General features: G+C 50.9%; 1 protein-coding gene across 1 annotated transcript in view; it reads left to right on the top strand.

The window, feature by feature from the left end:
• The first annotated feature begins 7,606 nt into the window (after positions 1–7,606).
• The window catches only part of SORL1 (sortilin related receptor 1), a 152,029-nt gene continuing 132,942 nt past the window's right edge, over positions 7,607–26,693 (top strand). Inside the window, exons 1-2 of the mRNA XM_045797999.2 lie at positions 7,607–7,980; positions 23,472–23,588. Coding sequence (XP_045653955.1) covers positions 7,705–7,980; positions 23,472–23,588 — 393 coding nt within the window. The 5' untranslated portion in view covers positions 7,607–7,704. The remainder of the gene's footprint in view (positions 7,981–23,471; positions 23,589–26,693) is intronic.

Here is a 26,693-nt window from a genome sequence, read left to right as displayed (position 1 = left end):
CTAAAGCAGGTGGGGTGGGGGTTAGGGGGGACAGAAACCACACACCGTGCTTGGCAGACTGAGAAGTATTCCGTGGCGTCATGATCACAGAATAGCAGGCCTTTTAGAATTAAGAATAGTCTTAATTTGCACTTCGTTGGGTTTTTCATTTACATAATGTTAGAATGCAAAGAAAATTCATACGAAAAAATCCACTGCTAATTTAGCACTGAAGTTCTTGTTTAAATAACCACGGCAAGAGAAAGGATTTTTCACTTAGCTCTCAGCTTAGGTGGCTGGGCAATTTTCTAACTCTGGCGTTGTGTCAAACCCCAAATGAGAATGTGTTTGCCCCTGAGTAGTTTTGTTGGTATGATCCGAACGCTAATCACCATTTCAATAATTTATTTGGTGTGGAGGACTTAATATAATTTAAGGGCTCCGAGAAAATGTATTCCTTTATACAGGGCCTCATTAAAAGTGCTTGTAGTTTTGAGTCTGGTGGGAATGATCTTTATAACAGGTGTTAATTCAGCCGATGACACCACATAGATTTTCCGGTGGGATGGATTTCGGGACGGCAGGCAGGGAGAAGTAGGATCTGTAGTGTCCTGGGAAAGATCCCACAGGGGGAACAGGTGCCTCGCGAGGTAGATGGATGAGGTGATGGTTTGGAAGTGTGTGCTGTGGTCCTGGTGGAAGGGGGGATTGAAGGACACTCTTCATGCCTCCCCGGCTGCACGGAACCGCAAATCACCCTGCAGCACCGTCCTGAAGGGAATCAGATAAGGTGCTCCATTCAAGGTCCCGCTCTCCCTACACCTTGCCCCCTGCCTTCCCCTCCTCCTAAGGCACCATCCTGCCTATTTGCACCCACACCCTAATCACTGCCACCCTCTCCCCTTGAAGACGGCCCTCATTTTCCTCAGATGGATAAAATAACTTCCTGCTCCTCTTGGACACTGCAACTGCAGCCTTCTCCCTCCTCCACGTCCTCCCTCGGCCAAATACACACACCTGATACCACTGCTCAAAAGGGCTTGTTCTTGGGACGCCTGGGTGGCTCTGTCTGTTAAGCGTCTGCCTTTGGCTCAGGTCATGATCCCGGGGTCCTGGGATTGAGTCCCGCATCGGATTCCCTGATCCGTGGGGAGCCTGCTTCTCCCTTCCCTCTCCCTCTCTCCCTCCCCCCTACTCTCATGTTCTCTCTCTCTCTCAAATAAATAAAATCTTCCAAAGGGCTTGTTCTCCAGAAAGTCTTCCCCTGTTCACCTTCCACAAACCCACTGATCGTCTTTTTTTTTTGTTTTTGTTTTTGTTTTTTTCCCAAAGCACAGCTTTTTCTGTTAACAGATAAACTGGAGGCATATAACAAATTTTGAGTTTATTTGAGCAAAATTAATTCAAATTAGACAGCACCAACCCATAAGTGGTTAGGAACGCTTCTCTGACAGGAGCCAGGGAAAATACTTATGCAGAGAAGGTGCAGAAGAAAACAAAAAAACGGTGATTATTTGATTGGCTACTGCCTAAAGCCTAGTTGGCTATTTGTGATGGGCTATCCTTAGGTTTTGATTTCTTAAATTTGAAGCATTTAAAGGCTTAGGGTTTGGTTTGCTCACATAAGCCGCCCAAGATTTAGAGCCACTCCAATCTAATGGCTTCTTTGCTTAATTTAACACCATATTCACATATTTCTGCTATTTTTGTTTATCTGTCTTCACTTTCTTCAAGTTCCTTGCAGGCAGTGGCTGGATCCTTTCTAGACACTTGCACCCTATTATCCCTATAATCAGGTGTTCAGCAATGACCACATCATACATAAAAGTATGTTATAATGGAAGGACTCACTTTTCTTGGCCAGGATCCCTCCCCTGGTGCTGACAGGACCCTCAGCTATCTTTCTAGCATCCTTTGTTGTGGTCACTAGGATGGGAAATTTAGCCTCCCTAGAGGAGTGATTCAAAATCATTCCACCCCCTGCCCCCAGCCATTCATTTCAATTTCAGTAGGCTATAATCTATCAAATGCAGGACAGGGGGCTAGGTCCAAAGACCAAATTATGATTTAGAAAAGGAGGTAAGTACTGTTAAAAAAGACAACAGGCTCCACATGCAGTCAGTTGTGCCAAGCCCCATGCCACCAAACTTAGACTGAGTATCCATTATAATTTCAGTCTCCCCCCAGAATGGACTCTTAAAGTAGTCAATTTGGAATTGCCTGGTCTGCACTAGTAAGGTCTTCTGCCTGACAGACCCCTGGTGTCCCCTCAAGAAATGTGACCCTGCCACCAAGTAATCCATTCTTTGCTTTTATAAATAATTCCCTCTTCCTGCCGTCGTCTTCTTCTTCTTCTTTTTTTTTTTTTTAAATATTTTATTTATTAATTTGACAGAGAGAGACCAGCAAGAGAGGGAACACAAGCAGGGGGAGCGGGAGAGGAAGAAGCAGGCTCCCAGCGGAGGAGCCTGATGTGGGGCTCGATCCCAGAACGCTGGGATCATGCCCTGAGCCGAAGGCAGACGCTTAACAACTGCGCCGCCAGGCGCCCCTTCCTGCCCCCTTCTGCCCGTCTGTTCTTTATTCTTTCTGCTAGATGGGATGCTGCTTGATCCGTGAATCACTGAATAAAGCCAAAAAGATCTTTAATTTTTTAGGGGTTTTCAAAGAATCTCCAGCTTTAGCTCCTCCCCTGCAGTCCAAACCCTGGAAGGGGAGTCCGGTTCTAGACTCGCAGAGAAGGAGATCATTTCCCAGTGACCCTCAGCAAACGGTCTTGTCAGGAGATTTTGCCCTTGTGTCTACATAACAATAATACACTTTTCTACATTTTCGCTTCGTGAGAAAGGTCTAAATACTTTCTTGTCGAAAAAGTTCATAGAAGTTGAGTCGCAGAGAGAGGGAGGCAAGACCCTTAGGTAAGCAGTGGAACCAGAAATTGAGGGCGCCTCTAAAATGTGGAGCAAAATCCCCCATTTGAAAATTCAAAACCAAATCCCTCATTACATTTTTTCTAGAAAAATAGAGCAAACAGGATTTAATGTGTGAACTCTGTAACGTAACTGTCCTCCTGGCCCCATCAAGGGCCTGGGGTGGGAGTAAGGCAAATGAGCGCCACACCTCTGTTAGGTGCCTGGGGAGGATAGTGTTGGTTTCCGGAGGGTTGACCGCAGGGCCGGGCAGAGGGAGGGCTGAGGACCTGAGCCATTCTGTCTTCTGTCCACGATGGTTCTCACTGCCTCACCCAACCTGGGACTTGAAACACCAGCTCTTCTCTCAGCCCCAGGAAATCAGACGCGGCAGAAAACGTCAGAGAGCCTGGGTTTGAATCTCGCCCTTACAAACTGTGTGACTTTGGGCCAGTGATGTAACCTTCCTTTCTGAGACTTCATTCTCAAAATCTGTGAAAGGCGGTGTCAATAATGCCAGCTTTGGCCCACTTCAACCAGTGGCTGAGAGATGACATTCGATAGATAAGGTTGTTATAATGCTATGCAAATAAATGCAAAGTGCCGCTATGCAAAAGTAAATTACTCCTATTTCCAGAAACTTCTCTTTGAATTTAATTTATTCTAGAATGCGAAGTGAAGTTAACTTGTTCTATGTTCTCTATGCATCGATTTTCAACCCCATCAATTATTCGGGACTTTGCCTTGACTAAAGGAATTTTTGGCAACAGCAGGAGAAAGTGTTAGTTTTGGGGGGCGGGAGGGTATTTCTATATTACCCTGGCTGGTGAGGTGAATGATAGTTATTTGGCTAAAGTGATGTGCAGGGGATAAACTTCACCACTCCCAAGTGTTGGGGGGGGGTGGTCCCTTTTCTGTTCCAGTGATTCTGAGGTCTGGTTATGACTCAGAGAAGCCAACTTTGGGAGAAAGAAGTGGTGGGGGCAGAGATGGTGGTAAGCAAAGGTCTAAGGTTCAGCTACCTTGGCGCCTTAACGCCCCAAACCCTTACCACAAGGCAAAGAGGGGCCATCCCTCCCGTTCATTCATACACCTGCATTCTGTAAGTATCACTGAGCACTCACTCTATGCCAGGATTATGCTGAGCCCCTGGGAACACAGACAGGAGCAAGCCAAGCCCACTGTTGGCCTCCTACTGCTTGTAGTTTGAGAGGAAAATGGAGTTAAAAAGCTAATGTGACCAGAGAGGAAGCATCAAAGACCACAGGGAACTTAGAACCTTAGTGTGAGGGGCCGTAACCTGGGCTGGGCGTAGAGGGAGGCCTTTGGAACCTGGAGGAGGAACAGGAGTTGGGTGGGCCTGGAGGCAGTGGGGGGGAGGGTGAGCAGATAGATCCTGGCATTTGGGGAGGCAATGAGGAGAGAAAGAGAACAGAAGGAAGTTCAGTTAGGCTTTTGGGATTTTTTTCCATCTTCTCCTCATGGCTGTCCTTGTTAACTATTTTAAATGTGACTCCATCTGGATAAAAAATGTGGGACACCAAGACCTCTGGGTGGTTTTGCCTAGCTTTATCTCCACCCCGAGCTCAGGGTGGCCTAGGATGGGCAGAAGGACAGAGGAGGGCAGTTTAGAGTCTGACGAAAGGCTCAAGTCTTTTTCATACAGCTGTGAGTCTAATATTAAATTCCTACGCATGTTGCTTTCCCTCGCGGTACTGCACAGCTTCAGGAGTAAGGCCATACACGCTGGGGCAGGGGGGAAAGAGGGTACTGTCTCTGTCTACATTCCCACCCCGATGCTGAGGTTACTTTGGAGGCAGGGAGGAAGTGCTGGCTTGTTTACAACCCAGATCCGGTTTCGAAGCTAGGAGGAACATCCCGTTTAATTGCACAATTCAGCTCTGACCCAGATCCTCGGTGGCCTCACCTGGGGCTGCTCCCATCTCATGCTCGGGTGGGCATCCTTTTTTTTTTTTAAAGATTTTATAAATTTATTTATTTGACAGAGATAGAGACAGCCAGCGAGAGAGGGAACACAAGCAGGGGGAGTGGGAGGAGAGGAAGAAGCAGGCCCATAGCATAGGAGCCTGACGTGGGGCTCGATCCCATAACGCCGGGATCACGCCCTGAGCCGAAGGCAGACGCTTAACCGCTGTGCCACCCAGGCGCCCCTCGGGTGGGCATCCTGAACGATCAGGGCTGCAGGACCTCTTTTCATTTCACATATGAAGAAACCGATGCCCAGAGAGGCGAGATGACCAGGACAAAAATCACACGATCACTTGGGGGCAAAGCTGGGACTAGAATGCCTGTCTCCAGTGCACCTGCCCGTTATACTTCTATCTGGGGTCTTTACAACTGTACTTATTCTATCTCTATGATTCTATCTGATACTCTGAGCAGTCCTGTGGGATAGATAGGAATTAAGATGCTTTTTTTTGGAGATAAGAAAATTGAAGCTTGGAGAGTTTATTTGGTTGAGTCCTCACAGTTAGAAAGTAGTTCTCCTAACTCAAAATTCAGTATGTTTTCCACTGTGCCCTGTGGTTAGGAGGCACAGTCGGTCTCAGGCTTTGCCGATTATCCGCCTGAGAATGGCCTGGAATGTAGATAATGACTACAGAGGAGGGCTTTCAAGGAGTAAATTAACCATGTTCGAGCATTCTTGCCAGGCCTCCAGCTACCAAGCTGCATATCAAAATCAAAATCAGCAAGTAGCTGGCCCTGCAAATTGCCATCTGAACCTCAAGCCAGCAGTTTGTGTGAGGAAAAGCATCTCCTTATCTTCAAATCCACGCTTAGGGGACACGTGTCTCTGTTTTCTGCTGGGAGTCTGACACTTGCTCGTGCAGAGAAGGTTCTCATTAAATATATGTTGGTAGAAACAATAATTGAATCACCTGCAGGGTGTTGTGACTCTAGCCATGTTCCTCTCATTTTCCCGTGGGGGTTAAACGGGGGTAGCAGTGTCTTCGCTGTTGGTCTCGGGAGGCCGCAGGGTGGTCCACTCCAGGTAAGGTGGTCCTGACAAGACAACGCTGGTCTAGATTGAGAGTGGGAGCTGGCAGTGGTTCCATGGCTTTCCCAGTGGATAAGTGATTTGCTTGGTGGAGAGAGCTAGGTGGTTCTACGATTATGTTGAGGTGGACAGAAAGTAGGGGTTGGGGGAGCCTGACTCTGGGAGAAAACTGGAGCTGGGAAGAGGTAGGGGACTGTAGAACCTCAGGCCAGGTCCCCAGCAAGTCTGGCATGGGTTGGAGAGGGTGGCAGAACACAGGGTTCAAGGAGGCGAGGAAAGGCTGTCCCTCCTTTGGCAGGGTGGTGCTGGGCAGGGGAAGGGGCTCTGCTAAGCTAACCAGAGAGGACTCTAGAGCAGGGGGGAAATCAAGCAACTGTGGTTTGTTGAGAACGAGGAGCATTTTGGGGGAACTGAACTGATCACCCCCTCCTCCCTTGAAACCAACGACTGGTACAACTATAGAAACAGTCTCACCTTTAGCCCTGCTCCTTCTTCTGTCTTCAGTCTTATAAAAACCAGGATCTAAGTCCAGAGCACAGTGAAATATAAAATGGAATAGAGAATAGGCTACGGTAGATAGGTCTTGGCTGTCCTACAAATCTGCAAAAACATATTTACCTAGGGTGTGCCTCGGCAGTTCCCACTGTAGGAACAGTATCTCATGGTTCAGAAAGGGTCCGGATCCTCAAGCTGAATTTGGGGTTAACGTGGGTCCCCCTCGCTCTTTGAGTGTCTGTCCCTCCTGCCCCTAGTGGCAAGCTTTACAGGCTTGTAGAAGACTTGGAGCAGGTGTGGAATGCAGGCCGAACGACCTGGCGTATATGTCCATTTTGCAGCAGACGTAGGGTGGCTCAGTGCTGGGTCACCCTGCAGGGTCACAAGCAAGCCGCTGCGCAGGGGGCCCTGGGTTACGCACAGGTATTCACGTGTGCAAGGAACGGCTGTATAATCGTGTGCTTGTCCGGGTATGGCGAGTCGCTTGTCAGACGTACCCTTGCTGTTACTGCCTCCGTGCAGGGGGCACAGCTACTGTACTTGAGGCCTGGGCAGTTTAGCTCGGTGGAGGGTAGTTTTTGGCCGCGGCCACTTCAAGTATGTTTTGATGCCCAGAGTAGTAGAAACCATGCGAGTTTCACAATGGGGGCGGGTTCATCCGGACTCTGATTTGCCCGCTGCCCTGTTCTGCGTGCTCAGAGCGAATTTCCTTTGGCTTCGGGCTCTCCCTTGGAGGTGGGGATGCAGCAGGGGCCGGGCGAGGTGGTCGTGCGGCCCGACGGAACCCCGGGGCGGTAGCAGTCAGGAAAGGAGACCCGCCACGGTTTAGGACGACCTCGACGCAACCTGGGAGAGGAGGCAACTAACTCTGGGGAAGGCAAGCGAGCCCCAACACAACTCTGGATTGCCGCAGGGCGCACGACGCGGTGCGCCCGCGGGCGGACTAGGGGACGCACCCCAGCGGGCGCTCGCTGCCTTGACTTCCCCATCCCCGCGCGGGCGGCGGGGGGGAGGGGCCCGAGTCGCGCCGAGGCCGCCGAGCGCAGAAAGTGCGCGAAGGGGACGCGGCTGCGAGCCGCACACGTGACGGCGCCGCGCCGAGCCGAGCGGGACCCGGCGGCGGCGGCGGTGGAGGCTGCGGCGGTGGAGGCTGCGGCGGGCGCAGCGGGGCGGCCCCGAGCGGCGCGGGCGGCCTGGAGCCCCGGGAGCGGCGCGCGCGGCCCCGGCCCAGCCGCCGTCCCGGCCTCGCGCTACACATTCTCTCCTGGCGGCGGCGCCACCTGCGGCAGCGTTCGCCCGAACATGGCGACACGGAGCAGCAGGAGGGAGTCGCGACTCCCCTTCCTATTCACCCTGGTCGCGCTGCTGCCGCCCGGGGCTCTGGGCGCGGTGTGGACGCAGACGCTGCACGGCGGCCGCGCGCCCCTGCCCCAGGACCGGGGCTTCCGCGTGGTGCAGGGCGAGCCGCGGGAGCCGGCGCTGTGGGCGCGCGGGGAGCCCCGGGGGGCGGACGAGAAGCCGCTCCGGAGGAGACGGAGCGCTGCCCTGCAGCCGGAGCCCATCAAGGTGTACGGACAGGTGAGCGGCCGGCCACCCGCTTTCCCCCAGCTCGTCCCTCTCCCCGCACTTCCTCAGCCCCGCATCCATCCTCTGCGGTCGTCTCCCAGGTTCAGGCACCACTGGGGACTTCCCGGCTTGCGTTTTTTTTTAACCCCCCCCTCACATGAGTGTGCCCGTCCGCACTTGAATGGCATTGATCTTTCCTCCTTCCTGTCGATTTTAGCAAACGCCTTCCAGGTAACTCGCGGGGTGCAGTACCCATTTCCCCAGGGTGTGTGCACACCCGTGTAGTTTCCAGCAGATAGAGGAGGGGTGCAGCTTTATTTTCCATGTGGATGAAAAACGGGGTTTCTTCAGGGTACCGTCAGTTGGCAGTGGAGGCGAGCACCCTACAGTTGCAGGATACTTACACGGAGCAGCAGGGGGAGGGGGGCTCCCTACTTACCATTTTTAACCACAGTTAAGGTGGGCAGACCTGAAAGCGTGACTATCTTGGTTTGGTCAGAGTGAGAGAGAGAGAGAGAGAGAGTGAGTGTGTGTGTGTGTGTGTGTGTGTGTGTGTGTGTGTAAGGGCTGAATTTTGTTGTTTGTTGTGGGGGGGGTCTATCCATTCCACCTTCCCCTTTGAGGTACCGACTTTATTTTTGGACAAGAATATTAACTCCTGGAACTTAGGGATTTGAAAGACTGCAAGAATCTGGTGGGCATTGTTATTCAGCAAGTGATTTATTTCTGTCCAGGCAATGGGCTTATTAGATCATAAGTAACATGAATTTCACTTTTATGGCCAGACTTACTGCTAGGAAGAGCAGACAGAGTTTGTGGATTAGTATCAGCATTGGCAAAATTAATTTGACCCTGTTATTGCCTCATGAGACTCCCAGCCCTGTGGTTATGATTGACATCAGCAAAACTAGAAGGTCAGTGGGGAAGAAAAAGTGGGACCGGAGGAGATGGTAAATTGCACGGTTTCTAGAGTCAAAATGTTCCCATTTAAAGCAGAAGTTAAAAGGTTCGTCTGAATTCTTCCTCTCTTCACTGATTTTCTTTAGCCATTTCTTCAGGAAATGTACAGAATTAAACATTCAACCCTGGGAACCAGGAAGAACCTTATAAACCGTCTCACTGATTGTGCCATGTTGTTGATGAAAAAACGCAAGCTGGGAAAGGTGAAGTGACTAGCCCAAGGTCACATGTGGCAGGGTTGCCTGCTGTTTAGTTTTTGTTGGCATTATCTCAGTGACCTTTGGGTGATCAAATAGTTGCCCTCTCTTTCTGCAATGCTCCCTAAATAATTCTTTTCTAAAATAAAAAATACATGGCTGTATAGGGGGTAGGGATGGTGACAAGTGGGTGGGAGCACTTGACTTCCATCTACATCAGGCCCTGGGAAAGACTGTGTGCCGAGGGGGATGTAGCTGCTGTGGGCAAAGGCTGCTGGAGCCTGCCTCCGTGTGTGTGTGTGTGTGTGTGTGTGTGTGTGTGTGTGTGTGTCCTGACCTTCTTCCCCTATCCACCCTTATGAGAGACTTCCTTTTGTATGTGGAAAAGAAGACAGCAAGGTCCTTGCTCTCAACTGGGGCTGCAGCATCCCGATGTTGAGTAGGGGAGGGATAAAGAGAGACCGCCTTGTTCAAGGAGTCTTCCTGGCCGCCCAGCTCTGCCTTGGGCTTCAGTCAGCTCTCTGGGAGCTGGGGGCGGGGAGGGGTGGGAGTCTCTTCTTCCTGGGGTTCAGGTCCTCTGCAGCTGTAGTTTTGGCTGAGGGCAGAGCACGCTAGTCTCAACAGTATGCATGCAGGTACCATTTCCTCCTTGGGTTTGGTTTGTGAGGGCTCCTGGGGACTTGGGGCAAGTTAAAGATGAACTGTGTTCTCATTGGGAACGACTGCCCAACCCTTGGCTTTTCTATTTCTGAGCCAGCCAGATTGACTTTGGTTCAGTTGAAGGATGGAGAGCCAGCAGTACGACTCGGAATGATGAATTCCTACCAAGGGTGAAGGCCCAGGGCACTGTTTTCTCTGAGGCCCTCAGGTTAATAAAAGAGGGATTAACTTGAATCTTTAAGGATCTGAGTTAGATAGAAGGAAGAACTTCCTGGTCCTGGGCTTTCTGCCACAAGCATATCTGACACAGCCCCTTTAGACTGCAGGCACAAGGGTCAGGGACTGAAAGGGTTTGGCGCACCCCTCTTGGACCTCTGGAGTAACTCTTCTATTTGGAATGACCTTTCTAACAAGGGTGACCATTTGCCCTGTTTTCCCTGGGACAGACCTAGTTTATAAGTTGTCCCTGCTGCTTATGAAAGCACTGCCTTCTCTCTCAAGTGTCAGGATGCAGGCTATAAATTATACGGCCATTCTGCTTCTAGCTCTAAGCCAAGTTCCATTTCAGCCCCCCCTCCCCTTTAACTGTTAAAGCCTAAGGAATTGCAGTGCTCTCCCACACTATGGCTCAAATGGAGTGTGGTTCTAAAGAGAGATGGGAGTGCAGATGAGGGAGGGTGGGGAATTTCGGATGTTTAGAGTTTAAGGAGTAGATAAAGCGAATGCGGCTACAGACACGTGCTGGGCAGGAGCCAGTGCACACGGACACAGCAAAGCCCCTGTAGCTCTACAGTCGGGTGGTAGAGGGTTGTGTGATATGGGAAGGCACCGGAGATGGAGGGATAAGGTCAGTGGGCTCAGACACTCCGCAGCTTCTTGCCCTCTGACCTTTGAGTGAGGTTGAGAGGATGCCTGGCCACATAGATTAGAGCTGCAAGCAGAGGCTGCCTGACCAAAGAAGCTGGAGGGCTGACATTAAGGCCACCAGCTTCAGGAAGGGGAGCCAGCAGTGCTTTTGCAGGGAGATACCTTCCTGCGGCTGAGAAAGAGCCCTGTGTTGGCATGTGGCTGCTTTTTCTTTGGCTCCACTAACCTACGGAGTAAACTAGGCACGGTTCTCGTGATCACATTCATCCTCCTGTTCTCTGATGTGGGAGATGGGTTTCTGCCACGATTCCTTACAGACGTGTTTGTAATAATGAAGCCTGGCAATAGTGGTGAACACAAGTTGCTATCAGATATTGGGACTTTTCTGCCCAAGTTCGGAGTTTAGAAGTTGGGGCCAAATCCAAGAAGGGGGATTCCATAATTCTTTCCACACTGAGTTTCTTCCTGAATTGGTGTTCACTCCATGGCGCTCTGTCATCACGCTGCTTTTTCTCTGCCTGAGATGGTCTTCCCTGCTCCTGTCTTGGCTTGCAGAACCCCTGTGCCCTTCTTCAGCATCCAAGGAGCATCTCCTGGTTTTCCCAGGCTCCAGTGGGAAGAGTTCTTTTGAGCTTGGTTACAGCCCTAACAGCCTTGTGTTATAATTGCTTGTTTGTCTCATCTCCCTGTTGGCTCCTTGAGGGCACGGATCAAGCCTTTCTCTTCTCTGTGACTGGCACTTGGGAGCCCTTAATGAATATTTGTGGACCAACTGCCCATTTGGAAGAAGAGAAGCCTGGAGGGTAGGAAGCACATTCAAGTTCCAGAAAAGGTATTTATAAGGAGGACCATGGCGAGCCCACAGACAGAGAGTGAAAATGAGTTGGCTCTCTCAGTGGCGAGGATAGTGGAGTCCTGATTTTGCCGTGCTGTCCTGGGGGTTATTTTGAATAAAGAACTGGGATTCTGTTGTACAGAATCCTCCCTTTTACGGTGATCGTGGTATTGCTAATGGTGTTGTTTTGGGGAAAAATCCTTTGGAATGAAGGGCAAAGCCTAACACGATTTACAGGTTTATTTTCCTTCCAATGAGCTCTCTCTTCATAATTCCTGCTTTTTAGAGGCCAGGGAGTATTCAGTGTCCTGATTTGAGACTGAAAATAAAGTGTCTGTTACAGCACAAGGCCCTGGGACAAAGAGCCTCCTTTGGGGGTGGAATACTGTGTAGCTTTAGATCTCTTTGGAGTCGATTCTTGCAGGATACACTTGCTTGGGAAAGAATTGGCTGGTTGATCCTGAAGCTAGGATGCTTGACCTGTTTGCTTCCAGAAAATGAGAAGGCAAAGCATTTGCTCTTACACATTGGCTTCTGTGTAGGTGAAGAGTTGCGGGGTGTGTTGGGTTGGCTCGGTAAAGGATGTGACCTTGAAAAACTTCCTGCTTCTACTTGGCATCTGTTCTTACCGCGTGTAGCTCTTTGCTCCGTCTCTGCCTACCGTTTAGTTCATCAAGAGCTTGTCCATCTTGGGGCATCGTGGGCAGAGGCTGTCAGAGGTGGAAGGAATGGGAGGAAAAGGAGAGGGGGGAGGAGATGGGAGATGTAAACAGATGAAACGAAAAGGTGTCTACCGTGTTTATTCAGCTTTCAGGGGGTAATACGTGTCTATAAGATAAAATTTGTACAAGAATATAGTGAGAAGTAAGTTTCCTCCCTCTCGTGTCCCTTGTTGACGTGCTGCCCCTTCTCAGTTGGCAACCACTGTCCTCCATTTTTCTGTATGTCTTTCCAGAAACATCCTATGCATGTACAGCACAGAGGTACAGAAAATTTGGCATTTGTAATAATCAGTGGCTTTCTGTGATCCATAGCCCCTGATAGCATGACTAATGAGGTTAGCTCTGGCTCCACAATATATTTATGGCATTTGACTCTCAAAAGGTAGGGAGTTCGATGAAGAGTCATAGTTACTTTTCCTCCAGGCCAGGGGAAAGAAAACTCACTCTCATGGCACTCTGAGGGTCCCTGCAGGCCGGGAGAACCGCACTGTAGCCCTGAGTCCCAGGCAGGCTGCTGGAGAGCAGTTCCCTAGAGATGAAGAGCCCAGGTCTGTGAGAATGTCAGAACCTAGAGACCGTGGATCTTGGTTTTAACTCGTGTTCCTCTCGAGAATGTCTTCTTTATATTCTGTAAAATAAAGTTAATGGTGTGTTTAGTCGATTGCTTTGAGACCTGGGGTCCAGGAGGCAGGTCCTAACCGCAGCTAATATCCCAAAGCCAAAGGCGGATGTCGTCGGGTCATTTCATTGTCATATTTTGGTCTGTTCCTCCTTAGAGAGGAACAGATCATCTTTGTGTTGTCATTGTTTAATCCCAGAGCCAGAGATAGATGGAGCCGGCCGTGTCCTGTCCACTGTAGCGGGCAGACAGGAACATTCGAATAATCTGGAGGGGGAGGTTAATCCAAAAAGTAACCTGTTTGCCTTTGCTACGTGTTTATTTAGCCTTTTTATTAAAGCGGCAGTTTACCTTCCTGATTAAATTTTGCTTAGGTGAATAGTAAAATGAGCTTGCGTTCTTCCAAGAGCTGATCTGTGAGATGGCTGGCACTAATGTGTTCAGGGGAAGCCAGTTTGGCATTGAGAATTTTCGACAGTAATTCAGAGGTGGGTAATTGAGAGTTCACTGCACGGAAGTAGATTCAAGCCGAGGTATTACATGAACTTTTCCTCCATTTTTTAAGATTCAGTTGTGATGGAAAGGAAAGGAGAGCTCGCTACATTTTGGTTTGAATATTCGAGGATTAGTATTTCTTCAGAAGTGGTCTGGGCTGCTAGGGGTGAGGCATTTTCTTTGCTGAGCGCAGAACCTTCCTACGTATTCTTTGGGTATACCCAGATCCATTGGCACAGGGCATATTCAGTCCAGCCACGTAGATGTAAAAATCAATTTCCCTCAGTTTAAAATGAGCCACAGTTAATTTCGACCTAATTTATTGGTTTATCGACCTGTGGACCTAGGGCCTTCGAAGAAGTGGCATGGGCAGCCTTCAAGCATTGAAGTGGCCGATAATGCTATAAATCAGAGAAGGCAGGGTCGGTGGCTGATCGGCATCAAGATTTGGGTTGTCTCCTACCTTATTGTGAGACCCCCCATTTTTCTTTTTTTATTATCTCATGAAGCATGCTTTGTGCATTTGGGGGTGGGTCCCCTAAAAATAGGGCTTCATAACAATCAGGACTGCTGTGGGGAGTTAAAAATAAGCACACAATTCTGTTACCCCCGGGTCATTGTTAATAAGAACGGTGACCTCCATGATCGTGTCCCTGCCGCCAGCCAAGAGCGGGAAGACCCTGCCTCCCTGGGCTCCTGGCGGAGCTTCTAACGCAGCTCTTTGACAGCTCTTTCTGCGGTGCCGGAGATGCTCCGTGTGCATGGCCCAGCATGTCGAGTGGCGTATACGGTGGTGGAAGACTTGAAACGTGGCTGCTGTGACCGAAGAATTGAATTTCTTTTCTTTCACTTAATTTTAATGAATTCAATTTAAGTTGAACTGGCCACATGTGGCCCTTGGCTACTGCATTGGGAGGCATCGCTTTAATGGCAGGAGGCCTGCCTTTTCCAGGGCCGGGCAGCCTCTGCTTCACCCGGGAGAGACGCTGTATGCATTTGTTCCCACCACAAACAGCGGGGGCAAAGCGAGAGTTGAGGGCTGTGGTCTGAACCAGGCTTCGGTGGCTGTGGACCGCCAGGTTGGGTGGCGGGAGACAGGGGCCTCTCCTGTCTAGGTCGGAACGCATCCGTGGCCGTGGAGGATGCTGAGGGTGCAGTGTTCACGTGGTGGGGGGGGGTGGGGACCTCTGCACGGTTGCCTCCTTGCATCCGTCACTTGGGTGATGAAGGCTGACCTCTTTTCCTTCTCCTTTTTTTTTTTTTTTAAGATTTTATTTATTTATTGGACGGGGAGAGAGAGAGTGTGTATGCAAGAGAGCCCAAGCAGAGGGAGTGGCAGGGAGCCCCCTGCAGGACTCGATCCCAGGACCCTGGGATCATGACCTGAGCCCAAGGCAGATGTTTCACCGACTGAGCCACCCGTGGACGCCCCAGTGCCTTCCCTTTCATTGTGGCCTGGCACAGACAGCTCCCTCGGCCCAGGCTTTGCCGCGTGGTGCGCAGACCCTGCCTGTCTGTTGAGCAATGGAAGATGTAAACAGTGCCTCCCCGGCGGAGCCCTCTCCTCCCCGCCCCTGCCCTCCGCTTCCTGTGTGCTTATTGACTTACCTCCGCGGAGCTGAGTCTGTCTTTCGTCCCTGTGACCCTGCAGGCTGGCATGAAGACAAACAGCACGGGGCGTGTGGTCTTCATCACTGCATGGATCCCCCCGCTTCCCGGCCGGCCCCGTAACTTAGCATGACTCTGCTGTGGCTGCCGCCTCAAGCCCTCGGCTCGGAAAATCAGGACCCTTCACGATGATTTATCTCCAGTCCCCTGAATTAGATTAAAAAACACAGCTACGAATTCTCAGAAAGGCAGACTGATGTGATTATGTCCCAAATCTGAGTGGCAGACAAGGGCAATAAAAAGATGTACTTATAGGCGTTTTGGGCTGCGTGGGGGCCAATGTGCTCTGTATTATTCTCCCCACCCCCCTTTTTTTGGGTTTTTTAATGAAGAACTTGAGTGATATTGCTTCTGTTATGTAGAAAAGAGGCTAGCCTGTTCAGTAGAAACTTATTACATCAAAAACTAAGGTTATACTGTATGGTAACTAGCATAACATAATAAAAAATTATTTTTAAAAAGAAAAAAAAAGAAACTTTTTCCCCCAGAATAACTATGGATCGAAGTGGGGGAGGGGGCTAGTAGGGTGATTCTTACATTAAATAGATGTGGGTTTGAGCCATTGAGTGGGTCCCGAATTGGGAATTTAAGACGCTAGTTGGTACCGGGGTGAGATCCATTTTACTCTGGTGGGCTGGGGAGCTGAGTAATGTCTTGATGAAGTTTTGAACTCCTAGGAAACCTCTATTCCGGAAGAAATTAGGAAAAGCTGGATGGGTTCATTGAACTTGGAGGGCTGGGGCTCAAAGCAGCCTTGGGTCAAAGGCTCTACTTTGGAGGCTGTCACTGTGCACACACAAGTGGGTGCCCATGAGAGAGGCCGTGGATGGGGTCAGGGTCCAGACAGTAGGGGTCCCTGCTTCTCGTTATCCCAGGGGATGCATGCACAGACGACAGTTCTGTGTGGGTCAGCCCAGGGACTTGGGAAGAAAGGCCAGTGCTGGCCTGCCCAAGGATCCCCACAGGAGAACCCACTGATGGCAGGGCATGGGGACAGAGCGGAGGTGGGCGAGTGGCCTGGGAAACTGTGGGCGTGTTTTGGGGAGACTTGAAGTGTTTGAAACCATTCTTTGCATAATGGGAGACCGAGTCTCTAGGCCTTACCTCCTCTGTATGTATTTAGTCCCCTGAAGTTCTCTCACTGAGAAATTGAAAAAAATCCTGCAGTTCACTGTGCACAAGGCTTGCTGCATTGGACAAGGCGTCTGCTGCTGGTGGTGATGGAAGGGCTCTTGCGGCAGCAAGGCATTGAATCTTTAGAGGAGACAGATGAAGGAGGGATGTGGACTCGGACAGGGGTGAAAGGACAGTCTGCTCTGAGCTGGAGGGGGGGTGTTGAGCTACCTGAGAGGGCTGGGGGTGGGGTGGGGGTTGCTTCCAGCTGGTGCCTTGCATTCCTGCAGCTCAGAAGGCATCTTGCATTACCGGGGAGTCAGTCAGCTGTGCTATTGGGCGGGATGTGCTCTGCTCTCGGTTAGCTTCCCTCAGCGTGGTACAGAAGCCACTGGGAAGGGGAAGGCCCGATGCAGGATTTAATCAATTAATTAATTAATTAATAAAAAGATTTTATTTATTTATTTGACAGAGAGAGAGACAGCCAGCAAGAGAGGGAACACAAGCAGGGGGAGTGGGAGAGGAAGGAGCAGGGAGCCCGATGTGGGGCTTGATCTCAGGGCCCTGGGATCACGCCCTGGGCCGAAGGCAGACGCTTAACTGCTGACGCAGGCATCCCATGATGCAGGATTTAAATGTGTTCCTTTGGGTCAAGGAAAGTGCAAGAAATCAGTGCCACCTCTTAGGCCTCTGGGTTCCAGCCCTGGCCGACGTTCATTTTTTATATGGAGCTGTTTTGTGAAGAATGGCTTTTTCTGGTATAAACCATCGATCAACAACAGAAGGAAGTAATGTTTTAGCATTTTGAAGTTTATGAAATATATTCGCAGATAACCTCTCATTGGATGCTGCTTGCAGTCCCGTAAAATCAGGAAGATAAGGATTCTTTTTCTTCTCATTTCACAGAGGGGTGTTTTGAGGCTCCCAGAAGGGGTAGTGACGTACCAAAGGTTTTGCAGCTAATAAGTCGTAGAGACCAAGACTCAAACCCAGGCCTCCGACTTGTCTCCAGGGTCCCGTGGTACACTTGCCCCTTGCCAGTATTCCAGGGAGAGCTTTGCTCTCAGCCAGGGACCCACAGCCTGTTTGCTGTGAACTCTCCTTTCCCCCCCTGAAAACCTGGAGATCGCCTATGAGTCTGCCTTCCCCTTTGGCTCTCCTGGCTACGCTAATTTTCCTGTAGCTTTTCAAACCTGACAGTCCCCGTGTCTCCCCGTTCCTGGCTTTTGCTCTGCTCATGCCTGGGTCCAGACCTTTCTCCTCCACCGCATTTCCCCTAACCCTGCGCTGCCTGCTGTAGATCATGTCTTCAGTCTGTGGGGCAGTCAGTCACACCATCTCCGCCACACGAGGTCAGGCCCCTGCCCCCAGACATCCTGTTTCCTGACTCCTAGCATGGTGTCTGCTGTGTAGTAAGTGCTCGATAAATACGAATGAACGAGGGTGGGGGGCTATTTATGGGGAAACTGCAGACCCAGAGAGGAAGGGTACAGAAAGCGCGTGTTGTGAAGCCATCGTGCAGAGCTCTTGGAAACGGCTTGGGTGGACAGGTGAATCCTTGTTTGAGGCTGGCCCTAGCTCACGTGCTCAGCGGCCCATTAACAAAGCCCGGTTTGAGGCTCCGCCTGTATGCCCTGCTCTGGGGTCCCGTGGAACAGCACCTCTGACTCTTTCTCTGGGCTTATTAACCTCATCTGCAAAATGTGGAAGTCGGTTTGGATGTTCTCTGAGGTTCCGTCTGGCCCGATGTTTTCTTTTTCTTACTCACCGACTGGTGAATTAAGGGGTGATTATTTTCAAGACAGAGATTGTTCACAGGTTCTGTTTGCTAGGGAGACCTCCCTGAATCGCAGAGCTGCTGTTTGCTAAATGACAAAGTGGGGTTCCTCAGGAAGGGGTGCCACACGTAGAGGTCAGTGGTGGCTAGATTCTGCTTGCCAAGGATCGATCAGAAATAAAGGTAGATCTTTCTGAACTGGTATTTTAAGTCAGTGAAAATATGATTCTCACCCTTTGGGTAGAGAGAAAGCAAAAGACATCTACCTACCTGTCTACTTACCTGTCTTCTAAAGAGAGCTCCCGACTGAGGTTAAGGAGATGGTGGTGAAATGCTCAGTTTTTTCATCCACGGTCATTCTCTCTTTGTTTGCTCATCTGTAAAATGGGCCGCCTGAATTTCTCAGCAGAGTCGTTCGTGAGTTCCGTGGGCGAAGCATCTTGAGCAAACCCAAGTCAGATGCTTGCGCAGACACTCCCTGGGCAGGGGCTGTCTGCAGGGAGTTCTTAAACTAGATTCCAGTTCTCCTTCAGAGGTGGGGCGCCCAGGGAGGGTAACGAGCCTGCTAAATATAGTGAGGACACCGTCCTGAATGGGGACACGGAGGGGCCGTTTGCCTACCTAGCATTTAGGTCGTGCAAATGGATGGTCTGAGAAACCCTTGTTATTCTTGGACCTCGGGAGCCTGTCTTTGGTTTCCTGAGGCCTGTCCTGACGTTCAGGGGTTTAGCAGCTGCCTCTGGCCTCGAAATTGGAGGACGTGGTATTTGTTTCATACTTCATTGCAGACTTTTAAAAATGCTTCTTCATATTTCCCTGCTAGTGAGGCAGAGAAATGAACCAGACTGCCTTGTTTGTCCTCCTCGTCCTGTGTTCTGGGAAGAAGCTGTGTAGGAGTGGTGAGGGCCACGGGCTGTGGGTGTCTAGGACATCCTGACCTTCAGGTTTGACTAACTGGCAGGAGGTAATGGCAGAAGAAATGAATGGAGATGAGGTGGGGCCTGTTCCATTAAGGACCCCACCTCCTGAATAAGCCTCAATGCGTATACAGCTTTGGACGGTTTTATTGTAAATATCTTATCACTGGTCAGGCTTGCAGCACTGATTTCCCCCAGAAGTGCTCTGTGTACCCTTGACAAGGGGAGGCATTACTGAAGAGCCTCAGAGAGTGCCTGGCACCCAGTAGGCCTCAGTGCCTTCATCAGTAAGTGAATGCTGGAGCAATCAGCGCCTCCATACAACAGGCAATTTATTTGTCCTCCCTTCTATTTATAACAACCTGGAGCTTGGGGCTTGGGTGGCAGCAGATTCTTTTTCTCACTCTGAATAATGAGGCAAATCATTGAACCTCTTTGGAACGCCAGGGCGTGCTGGGGGGCTGAGAGACAGCATGGGGGTGGCTTGGACTGAGGTGTGTTCAGTGTGGGGGTGGTGACGATTGTTGGGAGCTGGAAGTGGATGCTGGTTCAGAGCTCGTGGCCATTTCTCCTGCGAGCAGGGACCAGGGGCCGGTGGTCAGGGGCCAGAGGCCGGCGAGCAGGGGCCAGGGGCCGGTGGTCAGGGGCCAGAGGCCGGCGAGCAGGGGCCAGGGGCCGGCGAGCAGGGACCAGGGGCCAGGGGCTGGTGAGCAGGGAGCGGGAGGCCTGCGGGGATACCGTGGTGCTGCAGACGCCGCTGACAGCACTTTGAAGGATTGCTTTGGCCAGAGACCTACTCCTCAGCCTGCCTCCTCTATGACTCATTTGGGCTGCATATTTTGGTAGCAGGAAAGATCGAGAGGAGATGAAACAAGCATTTCTTAAGAGTGGGAGCTCCCCGGTATTAGATCAGCACCTTGAAAATATGATGTTCTTTACAGGTCACGGATACAGACAGGCTTTTAAAAAAATATATTATTGAGATGAAATTCACATAACACTAACCACGTTCACGTGAACAGTGCAGTGGCTTATAGTCCATTCACGATGTTGTGCAACCACTGCCCCCTGCCTAGTTCCAGTTCTCCAAAATAAAACCCCTTGCCTGTGACATGGTTACTCCCTAGGTCCCTTTCCCCCCAGCCCCTGGCAACCACCAGTCTGCTTTCCATCTGTATGGATTTACCGATTCCGGACCGAGTCCGGACCTTTCATGTATGTGGAATCAGGCTCTATCGTGACCTTGTGTGTTTAGCTTCTTTCAGTAGCGTAGTGTTTTTGAGGTTTGTCCCCGTCGTGGCATTTATCAGATCATGGAGTTTTAACAGCTACCCCAAATACCCAAAGACAGCCTCTCCCCGAAGCAGTGAGTCGTCGGATCCCAGGTATACTGCCAGTAGGAAGGGGAATGGCCTGGATTCACCGCTCCCCAGATAAGCTGCATTACGGACACCCGGAGCATCTCTTTTAAAAACAGGAATTCCTGGGCCCCAGTCAGAGACGGAGCTGACCCGGTAGGTCTGTGGTGGTTCTTTCAGCCCGGTTTGGGAGTCCCAGACCGGATGACCTCGCGGACATGAACGACCTGCCCGAGAGCCTCCCCGAGGCTGCAAGTACCTCCCGGGCGCTGTGGGTTGTTGATGACGCGGTTTCTGTGTGCGGAGATTGCGGTGGCATGCGATTTTTCTTTGCCTTCCGAGGGGAGGCATCGGGCCCCTCCCTGCTGCTTTTACAGCTCCAGTTAACTGTGTCTCATTTATTAAGTCCCCCCCCCCCCTTTTTTTAAAGGTGTTTCACCAAGCTTGCCTTCGGCTTCCTTTGTCAGAAAGCCCTTGGACGCTCTGACGCTTGTCCTTTGTGCTGCTCTCACCCCTTCACCTCTGTTCGGACGGGTTTGGGGCCTCATAAATCTCACGTCCGCTGGGGAGAGAGGCTTCGGCACGTTCCGTGGAGACCTCTTTCCCACTCTCCTCACCGGAGGCTCTGTAACCTGTTCAGAGCGTGATTCGATTGTCACCGGCCTGGGGGACCATTCTGAGGTTGCCCGAGGCAGATATCGGGGGGGGGGGGTGCTTTTTCGTGCCAGACCCTGAGAACTCGGGTGGTTCTTCCAGGTGCCGAATCCTTTATTGTATCGATGTTTGCACACGTACTATTTATTCCCGTCTGGTTCTAAGGGCGAGAATGGTTTGGGGGGGAAAGACTTTTAGCCTGAAATCCCAGGGTACTTGGGCTATTGGGCTTCTGATTTGTAGATGCTTCTAGATTCCTCCCAGAGGCGTGAGCTGGAGGGGAAGAGGTGGGAGAACGGGAAGGCTGGAGTAAGGCCCCGTCAGCTGCTGGTGGGGATTCCCTTCTCGGCTTTTCCCCTGTAGCGTTCTGGGTTACGTTATTTACTTTCTTCTGTTTTGCATTTGTCCTTCTCTCTTGATGCGCACCTGGACGTCTCTCCGTGAACGAGAAGGAACATTTTGGAATGACATAGTTTCCTAAAAGATACCAAAAGGTCTTTTTCTTCACAGAGGTCTCATTTCAGATATTTTCCGAAAGCGTTTGGATCCCGGGTCAAATGAAATGCAGGCGCTTAAGGGCCAGAGCGGAGTAGTTAAGGATTAGCTCCTTTGTCATCTTGTCTGCCAAGTTTGTGGCACAGGTGTTTCCCTTCTGCCTTGTGACAGCTGAGAGCACCTCAGGGAGGGGGGTGGGGGAAAGCTGGGGCGGTGCAGGATGAGGAACAGAAAGGAGAAAGGAAGTGTGGGGAGGGTTTTCTGCCGCAGAGCCTCCACTGGACGGCAGCTCAGAGGGCACGGCGGCTCGAGCTTGGACTTCGCATCCGCCCCAGGGGTGACGGTGGTGGGAGGGGATGCAGGCTGGATCGTGCAGGCTCCTCGGAGCCCAGAAGCTTGATTTCCTTCCACACGTGCCCCAGACAGCCAGGGCTGGAGAGACTGGTGAAAGAGGCCTCTCCCAGACACTGTTGAGCAAGAGGGAGAGTGCATGTTCCTGATTTTGGGGCGTCTTTGTCCTGATTCCGACTGTTAACAGCAGGTCTTGGAATTTTTGTTCGTATGGTCATTGGTTTGCTCTTCACCCAGAGTGGGTGAAATGTTAGCTCAGGGCTTCTGAGATGCCGGCCCTCGAACGGTCCCCGCCCGTGTCTGGTGAAAGAGGAAAAATAAAAGGAATGGAGTTAAGTTTTTCATAAAGCAAAACTGTCTAAAAGAACTGTTCTTTATTCCGAGATAGATCCTTATACAGTTTTCGGTGTTAAATGCCCTTTCTTTCTTTCTTTCTTTCTTTCTTTCTTTCTTTCTGTTTTTTAGGTTTTTTTTTTTAAAGATTTTATTCATTTATTTGACAGAGAGAGAGGCAGCGAGAGAGAGAGAGTACAAGCAGGGGGAGTGGGAGAGGAAGAAGCAGGCTTCTCGCTGAGCAGGGAGCCCGATGCGGGGCTCGATCCCAGAACGCTGGGATCATGACCTGAGCTGAAGGCAGATGCTCAATGACTGAGCCACCCAGGCGCCCTTAAACTGTCCTTTCTTTAAAAAACGACAGTGATTATGGTGGTCATGTTGCTTAGGAGGGCTAACTGCATAACGGATGGGTCCCAGAAGCTCAGGGGCGTAAATGGATCCCCCAACTATGAGGACTTCAAAGCGAGTATTACTGATGAGCGAAGGGTTTTCTCACTGGGGACTCTGGCTCCTTCTTGTGGTTCTGCTCTCGTCTGGGACTCTGGAGTCCTGAATGGCGTCTGTGGATGGGAAAGAAGCAGAGGGCTGGCAGGGGCTGGGGCTGGTGGCCCTGACCACCTTCCCTCATGTTCCGTGGCCTCAAGTCAGTCCCAGGCCACACCCCACCTCAGGGCAGCCTGGGCCTGAGTCTGCTGTGTCCTCAGAGAGCAGAGGAAACTGGTGCAGAGAACAGCAAGTCAGGCTCGACACAGTGGCTGTTTTTGTTAATGTCCTTTCCTGGCAAAATAGAGTTGGCCAACCAGTCCTCTGTTGGCCTTTCTAATTTCTTTTCATCTTCCTGGTTTACAAAATCCAGAAGTCTGGGAACTCCTGTTAGCAAGAATCTGAAGGTCATTTCTGGGGAGTCCTGGAAAATAATTTCCTTACTTGGGATACTTTAAAGCTAATTAAATAAAACTTGTACCGCGACGTTTTTCTCTTGTTCCTCCTTGTGAGGAGCTGGGGACCAGCCATGTCACCTGTCGGCCAGACAGGGTACCAGTTTGAATGGAGGTTTGAGAGCATGTAGTCTTTCTGGCCTGTGCACTTTTTCTGAATGATGAAGATGTGCCAGTGTTTTGGTTTCAAGGCCTTCGGAGTGCATGACCCACGTATGGGTTAGAGATGAAAGTAACCGGAGACTGATTACGCAAAAGACAAGGATAAGCAAAGTCACTAGGTATGCCAGAGAGAGCCTGAGAAGATTTTTTGCAATCCATTTATATCCAAAATGGCAGGGAATTTGTGTTTCTTCTTGGGGGAGTTGTGTCTTGCGGAATGTGCACTGGAGGAAAAATAGGCCACCCCGGTCCCATGCTTCAGATCTCCGAATCTTAGCTATTTCTGAGTGACAGAGGAGGAGAGAGAGTCTTGCTTTAGAATATCGTGGCCCTCACTCGTCATGGGTCCTAATTCCTGTGTCGGTCTGATCTCTTTCAGGTTAGTCTGAATGATTCCCACAATCAAATGGTGGTGCACTGGGCCGGAGAGAAAAGCAACGTGATCGTGGCCTTGGCCCGGGACAGCCTGGCACTGGCGAGGCCCAGGAGCAGTGATGTAAGTATTGGTACTGGTTTGAGCACTCCTCTGTGAGGCCCCAACGTGCTTTCTTGGAATCTGGCGGGGTTATCATGCCAGCAAAACATAGCGGGTAATTGGAGAATGAATGGATGGGATACATTTTACAACAGAGAAGAGAATCTGGAAAATGATACATACCTCTTGTTTGCCGAACAGAGGGTGACGTGGTCCGTTTTGCAATGAGATCCACACAATGTGTGATTACTTTTGTGAAGGGCTCGGGCTCGATCTGGATAGTTGGGTCTGCTCCGCAAAATGCCAGAAGCACATGCGGGCAGAGCTGCCCGTCCGCGGCAGAGCCTGATGGGACCCCTTCCCGTGGGCTGGATTCTTGACTCTGATGAACTCGTATTCTCAATTTCCACGGTTGGCTTTCTATGGCCTTTAAGAGTTTAGGTGCTTTGAAGACGAGAGACCAAGGGTCATAGACTCAAAGGCCCATGAGAGACCAGGTGGGTGGTGGCAGGAGGAGGCTGCCTCCATGTTCACCACACTCTTTCTTCCAGGGAGGACAATGGTCTCGCTCATTTTTCGTAAAGTGTGTGGCCTTCTGGGACAGTGGATCATTTTCCCACTTTGGTAGAGATGCAGGTTCAAGAAGCGTTTACCTGTGTGTTAATTTGAACATGGTGATTGATCCTGTCTCTGAGAGACGCTGGGAGGTAGAAGGGGTTTGGTGCTTGCGAGGGGCCGCTGTCATCGGTCCCAGCTCTGGTTGCCGTGGAGGGCCTGGCCTTGCCAGATCTGATTTCCAAGAGAAGCCCAGAGGTCCAGGTTTTTACGTGGAAACCGCTGAGTCTTACAAGTTGGCAACTCCTGCGTCATTCGTACAAATACTGGGCGGGCCAAGTACAAGCTCTACGAGGCCAGAGCTGGTCCTTGGGTCCCAAGTGTGCGGCCCCGGCTCCAGACGTCCCCCTGTGGGAAGAGGAGAAGCACCTGCCTGGGGTCAGGGACTGATGCGGCGGCAGGGCGAAACCTGTGGACAAAGAGACACAGTGTGGAGCTTTGTTCAGTCTGTGCTCGTCCAGAGGGAGCCTCCCGGTGAATTTGCTAGCACTGTCCCATCAGCCCGAAGGACACACTTGGGATTCTTGAGTATAGACCTGGTGTCTGTGAGTTCCCTCTCTGTGTATCTGCTGTCTGGCTTGGATGTGCTCCGAGGTAGGTGCCTGGAGGGAGCACTGGGGGCTGCTTTCTAGTGGATTCGGTGGAGACAGCCACAGACAGGGAGGGCAGTAGAAGGGCTATAATGCAGACCTTTGTCCAGGGTGGCTGTTGAGCAGGGCGGGGGGGGGGGAACCACGGCCGTTGACAGCTGTTTGGATGTTGTTCTTTGGGGCAGTGGCTTTGGCCCATTTATAAATGCGACCAGGGTTTGCGAGCGCAGAAGGCAGCGTATGGATGCTGTTGGTCCCATGAGGTCCGTAGGCACCTGTGTCCATGCTCAGTGTGGTCATGGCCCGCACACCCCTTCATGGCTGCCCCTTTGAGCACAGGAAACAGCTCTGGGCCCTACTGTGTTGGGAAATCCTCCTTAGGCTTTTTATACATTTAGAAATTCTTTGTCTAGATAATATTTTTTTTACGAGATAGGTAAAAGACCTTACCTGTGGTTTTATGGCTTTGCCGGACAAACAGGAGCCTAAAGACATGAAGTGGCCTGCTTGGGGTCACGCAGCGTGTCAGTGGGAGGAGAGTGGTGGCTCCCGAGACCTGATCACGTGCTCGCTGTGTGAGGCATCGTGTTGCCGGTGGGACCCACTCATCTGGGTTTTCGCCCTGAAAACCCTGTATCCTGGGAGCCTTCTCAGGCCGGGGTCAACCAGGACAGTTGGTCTCCCCACATATGGCCAGTCTGCCCAAACCCCATTCTCACTCTAAATATCTGGGTGTGTCTTACCGAGAAGCCATTGAACATTGGACGCGATACACCATCCTGTAATGAAATACACGATAAGATTACATGGAGAGGAAACGCCATGCTTGGGGATAATAAATGGGAGTGGCAGAGATTTCCCCCCTGTCCGCACACAGGCTCTATTAAAGACTTGGCAGCTGAAACGGAGATGTTCTGATGTGAAAAGTTAACGCAGAAATAAATTATGACTCAGAGGCCGGAGTTGGTGGTGCGGGTGTAGCAATCCTGACTTTCTTGCGAGAAGACTGGGAGCCTGGTTCGTCAGGCCCCGTCAGCCGTCCAGAAGGGAAGGGACCCGTGTAAGTGAGGAGCTGTGTGTGTGTTGGAAAATGGCCAAGTCATGCATATTCAGTATATAAAAAAGACGGATCTGGAAGCTGGAATCCCGGAAGGTTTGCTTTTCAACAGAAAAAAAAAAAAAATGAATAATGTCCTGATGACCTGGTAGCAAGTCTGATTCCATGAGGAATGGCAGCTGCGTTCTAAGAGGAATGCCATCTTTTTCTCCGATAAGTCTGGTTGATGAAAGGAGACAATAAGTATTGTTTATCTTGAGCCTTCCCATGTCTCTGTTTCTTCCTTCTCCTGACATATCTTGCAAAGGTACTCAGGTGCAACCTCACGGGCCAAGGACCTCTTCAGAGTTAGTGTCCACCAGAAGATCCGAATCAACTGGGGAAGGCTTCAGGAATGGTAGGACTCTGCCGCCTTTGCACCCAGAGTGGTGTCACATTATAATTGGTGCCCCCCAGGATGGACCGGGGAGCAGGGCCAGGACTGGCTAGTTTGCTAACAGGGGAGAACTTGGGAGCCCGTGGGGCTGATGTCTCACGGCGCTCTGGCTCTGAAATGCCTGGGGTTGAATCCTGGCTCTGCCGTTCGTTAGCAGTCTGATGTTGAGCCAAGTCATTAACCTTCTGCTGGGCTTCTCATCTGTCCGTGAGATAGTGCTTGTAAAACCTTGCTTCCCAAAGTGCGGTCTGTGGACCAGCTGCCAGGGGTGTTTTCTGGGAGCTGGTTAGAAAGGCGGAATCCCAAGTTCTACTCTGGATTTCCTTGATCAGAGTGCATCGTGACCCATGTTGTGCTGGGGGACTTGTAGGCATAGTACCGTTTTGAGAAGCACTGGTGTGAAGGACTCCGAACAGGGCCGGATAAGG

The sequence above is a fragment of the Ursus americanus genome, chromosome 16, assembly GCF_024610735.1.
Source record: "Ursus americanus isolate L20-20 chromosome 16, mUrsAme1.1.p, whole genome shotgun sequence".
Classification (NCBI taxonomy): domain Eukaryota; kingdom Metazoa; phylum Chordata; class Mammalia; order Carnivora; family Ursidae; genus Ursus; species Ursus americanus.
Note: the sequence above shows the minus strand (reverse complement) of the source record. Positions and strands in the feature narration are given on the sequence as shown.